This window comes from Octopus bimaculoides, chromosome 6, assembly GCF_001194135.2.
Source record: "Octopus bimaculoides isolate UCB-OBI-ISO-001 chromosome 6, ASM119413v2, whole genome shotgun sequence".
NCBI lineage: Eukaryota > Metazoa > Mollusca > Cephalopoda > Octopoda > Octopodidae > Octopus > Octopus bimaculoides.
In genome coordinates this window covers 92532399-92538033 of record NC_068986.1, presented here as the reverse complement: position 1 = coordinate 92538033, position 5635 = coordinate 92532399, and the positions used below count along the sequence as shown (strand labels likewise).

The window sequence follows — 5635 nt, the reverse complement described above, 5'->3', positions numbered from 1 at the left end:
CTGTGTTTCTATGTGAGTACGTGTGTATATGTACACCCCCCCCCACACACACATATATATATATACATATATACGACTGGCTTCTTTCAGTTTCCGTCTACCAAATCCACTCACACGGCTTTGGTCGGCCCGAGGCTATAATAGAAGACACTTGCCCAAGGTGCCATGCAGTGGGACTGAACCTGGAACCATGTGGTTGGTAAGCAAGCTACTTACCACACAGCCACTCCTACGCCTGTTTTTTTTTTTTATATTTAGTCGAGTTTCATTGATTTTACATCATGTGCCATTTTTCACTGACCCTCTTTCCTTTGACCTAGATATTTGTTTATTTATATATTTCATTTTATTTCATGTATATATATTTTTAAATATTTATTTTTATTTTTCATTTTATTATTATTATTATTTATTTATTTTTTTTTTGCACTTCTGATCTTCTTGATGTCTAGGAATGGGTATTGATGTGTATGTGTCTGTTTTCTGGAGAACTGAAGCGGCAGATTTACATTATCTTGTCTTACTCATTTTGCCCCAGCCTAGTTTGTCTTTTATATGCTCAAACAGAACGGTGATAATTTTCCGAAATAATGATCAGATTGTGTTATCAGGCCGTTTGCTTAGCTGATATAGTTTTTTTAAGGTAGTGAACATTTGTATTTTTGTCTCAAATTCAAAAATGCGGTAAAAACACCTCATTTTTCACACACACCCCTATATAAAATAAACGCATATGTACATATATGTGTGCGCGCGCGCGACACTCTACTGTTTAAAAACTGAGTACACCACACACATACACACAGACACACACTCACAAATACTCCTCACACACAATCACATACACACGCATATATATATACACTTACGACGTACACGTACGTGTGTGTGTGTGTGAAAGTTCGCAATGATAGGCAGTGCGAGGGACATTATTGTGCGTAGTGCTATATTGTCTCCCATAGCTTGATAGACAACCTCCCATCCACATTTTTACACATATGAACATGTACAATATATCAACATGCAGATACATATTCCCAAGTTAATATACATTTATGCAATATCATATGAACAAACTCTTAACACTTTGATCTTGAAATGCATAGAATACATAACTGCTATCAATCCTATCTGAAAGATTAACATTCGTGCAAATATAAAAAAAGAGTTGCACTAATATTATTGTTAATTTTCTTGTAAATACAAGACCTTTTCTCAAAGTTGTTGGTAAATGCATTTTAAAATTCGTTTGGGATTTGATGATCCTCCCAGTTTTAAGATCAGAATGAAAAACTTCGGTTTATATGAGGTAGTCCCCGATGCTTCAGTAACTAAAGAAGCATCTTGTTTAGATGCGAGCATTTTTCTGGTTTCATACGCTTCATGGCGGAAAATCTTGTCAGAACCATCATGGAATATGACTCCCCTTAAATGCAGGACAAATATTTGTGAAAAGATCTTTCAAAACTATCACCAGATCACAAGGAGATTCCTTCTAAATGTCAATGTGGTTTTCATGATTCTCGTGGCGCAATCAATATAAATCTTCTGTGCATAACAACTGCAAGAAAAAAAGCAAAGTAAAACAGAAACCGTCTTTCACTGGTTTCTAAGACTTCCAAAAGCCTTTTGTCTGTGTACCAAGAGATGCGATGTGTATGATTCTTCAACGTTTAAGCTACCCAAACAACGTTACATCACTGGTGCAAGGACTGCAAATGGATTGAAGCAGAGTTGCTTTCTTGCACCTGCACTCTACGTATACTTACCTATGATATTTTAAAACTTCCCTCGGATAATCGAATTGGTGAAATTAGATACATTTGATGGTGATATGTTTAACACAAGCTGCTTTCGACCCCATCGACTTATCAACATCCATCGCGTCTCAGAGTTCCCATACGTAGTTGACAATGCTACTTCCTGTTAGACATATTGGGAACTCCAGATACTCAGCAACTTTACCAGTGCATTTGATCACTTTGGCTTCAAGAAGCTCAAAGTCCTCGCCCAATCTGCTCCGTAAACCAATCTCTGTGAGACTGGTTTATGGAGCAGATCTCAAACATGTCTCTAGTAAGTTGATCATTTTCTCGAAGTTAGAAGTCTTCTTTCTAATAAATGCATTTCTGAAAAAGGTATGGAACACAGAATTGGATCAGTGTATCCAGCATTTGAAAATCTGGAAAAACTGGTCTTTAGGAATGAATATTTAATTAGAAAGATTTTTTTTTAAAAAACCATTAAAAATAAGTAATAAAAAAAAAAAACTAGTGATTCACCAGGTTGTCGTTATCTTAGAATTAATGAATATAGTTAGATAACATGCGAACTCCACTGTCAGTACATCATAAAGCTGGAGCGTTTCTGTCTACACAAGCTCATGCCATCTTATATATTATGGGAGAACTATATAAAGAATGCTTTCCTTAAAAAAAAAAAAAAAAGGAAGAAATCCATAGTCAAAGCGTCGAAGCTTAGAATCCACCATCATGAAACTTCGGATACGATGACGAGGACATATATTTCGAATGAAAAGAGAGAGATTTCTCTTTTTCTTACCCGAATTTGATTTTTCAATTATTATTATTATTATTATCATTATTATTATTAGTTTTATTATTATTATTATTATTATTATTATTATTATTATTATTATTATTATTATTATTATTATTATTATTATTATTATTATTATTATTATTTACAGAACATTATATTATCAACACAATATTGTTTCAGTTTGTAATATGACTGTGAGAGTATGTGTGGTAGTGGTCGTGGTGGGGATCCGCAATTTCCTGCTGAGCATATTTGATCTGTTTATGGTGATCAAATGTTTGTGTTCACACCAGAGGCGTGGTCAGGCTCTAAAGTTAGTGGTGGGAGTGCGCACATTAATAAAAAAAAAAGGCATCGTGACACATAACCAAACAATTTTTAACTCATTTCTCTTATACTACGCGAAATATTTAATTAGTTATAATATACGTAGTTGTATTCCACAGTCATTAATCTCTCGTTTCAGTAACAATGTCATATACATGCATACATACATACATACATACATACACACACACATACATACATACATACATACATACATACATACATACATACATACATACATACATACACACACACACACACATGTATGTATATAAACATCTAAACACACACATATATATACGTACTGCAAATAGTATTTCTATCATTCTCAGTTTTAATGTGTAATTTGATTTGCATACAACACAAACTAAGGATATATATTGATTGTGATGATAGAATCATAGAAGAAATAGCTAGAGTTTACCTTAACTGCCTATATAATGCATATACATGGGAGAACAATGCCTGTCATCGCCACAGATGGAGGAAGCAGGTTAAGGAGGGGATCAACGCTTTTGAGAGAGCACGTATCCAGCATGAAGAACTTAAGCGAGCTGCGCGAAAGCACACGGCTCATATAATGGGGAAAGCTTTGTCTGCAATGTTTGCAGTCGTGTATGCTTGTCAAGAGCAGGGCTCATTAGCCAACAATGGAGCCGTAAATGCAAAATGTAAGTTAGTCTTAGAGCGCACAATGTTCCTGAAGGTCGGCAATGGTCTTCCTCGGTTATGAGTGGACGGCCATCAAGTATGTATGTATGTATGTATATACACACACACACACACACACACATACCTAAAAGGTTTAATGAAAATCTTCTGAAATAGTCTCAGTATTTGATGGAAGAAGCATCTTTTTTAATATTTAAAAATTTGCGAAAAGAAAAATTCTTTAAACCTTGTTTTCAAGCCATGGACCCCTCTGGGGGTCGGTGTCTGTAGGCTTGGGGGTGGGGGCTTGTTAACAAACAGAAAAGCTTTCCAGTGACTTACTCAGACATCTCACAAATGTATTATATCAATGGTTCTATCATTCTTATCTTTATTTTCGTTTTCTTTTTTCTTTTCTTGCGAAGAAAATGCCGAAGGGTAAGAAGAAAGTAAAACTGACGGAGGAGCAGAAGATCCATCAGGAAGAGCAGAAGATGCTTCTGCAGATAGAAATGAAAAGGAAGAAAGAAGAAATTCTAATGCAATATCTTAAGGTTAGTGTCGCTGTTCTTATTGTTGCTACGGTTGATCTTCTGGTTGATTCTTGACAATTGGCTGGCCCTAATCATCTGCAAGCTCAGTTGTCTAAGAAGTTCCCTTCACAACTACATGGTCCCAGATTCGATTCCATAGAAACAGTACCTTAGGTAAGTGCTGAGTGTACACGGACGTGTTATACGTTATTGTGCACAACCTTATTTAATAGATGTTGCTTAGTTTTCTTTTATTTAATTCCAGCCTGATAAGCTTTGTACTCGTCAGAACATTTATTAGCTGCTGTTTATGACAGAATTGGTGTTCGTAGCTGATGAAGCGTAACAACGCAGTAAAACATGTCCGATATTCTGATGACTAGTTTTCAAACACATTGACTGTCAGGAGAACTTCTCTTTCAAGACAGTTATCGCAGCTAATCTTCACATCCGACGTTCGGCCCTAACGTTCCAGCAAGCAAAATAATGCTTCTGCCTGCTGCCTAAAATTCCAACTTGCAAATTTGACCAATGTCCCCACTGGGGGAGCAAGCACATCGGATAGTGCAGACGCCGTAGCCGTAGCCGTCATTTGCTGTTGTAGTGTAGGGTTCATGTTCGGAGTTTCATTGGGAATACAATTCACATGTGGTCCCTAGTCACAGGCATACACACTTTGAGATAGTGTAATCCGTAGCAGTTCTTATTGCTGGCGATGGATTACCGTCGCAAAGGATTCGTTGACCAACTTACCACCGATTATCAGAGCAGTCGTAGCTTGCGTTTGAAGCGAGTGGTACACATACTAGATAATCCATAGTTGGGGTCCTAATAGGTGCTACAACATCGGGTCAGAGTAGGCCTGGGAAGAATAAGGGCTAAGAGGTGCTTCCATACTCCTCAAACTTCTGGAACTCCTGTACAAAGGACCCACTACCGGATGTAGTTTAAAGGCTTAGCCAGTCCAAATGTTTGTGCAATTTGAGCAGAAGAAAAATATTTTGCTTGTTAATTCTTGGTGTCGTATTTTTCCCAAATTTCAGGACAAACATGCAAAAGAAGAGAAATTCACCAAATTGAACAACTTAATCATAAATGACAGATGGAGAGGAATTCTTCGCGAAATAAAAGGCAAAGAGATCAAGTCTGATATTGTTGTACTAAAGAATACTTTTGACCGGATTGTGGACCAAAAAGATGAGATTTTCAAAGCACTTTTGGTGGACATTGAAGAAGCCGAGGAACAGTATATAATGGCTTTGAGCAGCCACTTGGAAAACATCGACCGTTTCATAGGTAAGCTTTTTACGTTTCTGTTGTTTTGCTTGTGTTGGGCATTTGTTTACATTAGTTGTGGTATTTCATTTTTTTATTGGTTTCATTTTGAATTGTGGCTCTGCTGGGACATCATCTTCACGGCAATTTTAAGTACTCCTTGCTTTCACGTGTTATTTTATCATAAATACGTTTTATACACGCGCGCGCGCACACACACACACACACATATATACATATATACATACATATATATATATATATATATATATATATATATATATATA

The 5635-nt window shown here is 36.4% G+C and overlaps 1 protein-coding gene across 1 annotated transcript in view; it reads left to right on the top strand.

The window, feature by feature from the left end:
• LOC106873308 (dynein regulatory complex subunit 2) overlaps positions 1 to 5635 on the top strand; it is a 29831-nt gene that overhangs the window by 2786 nt on the left and 21410 nt on the right. The window contains exons 2-3 of the mRNA XM_014920620.2: positions 3966 to 4094; positions 5117 to 5369. Coding sequence (XP_014776106.1) covers positions 3969 to 4094; positions 5117 to 5369 — 379 coding nt within the window. The 5' untranslated portion in view covers positions 3966 to 3968. The remainder of the gene's footprint in view (positions 1 to 3965; positions 4095 to 5116; positions 5370 to 5635) is intronic.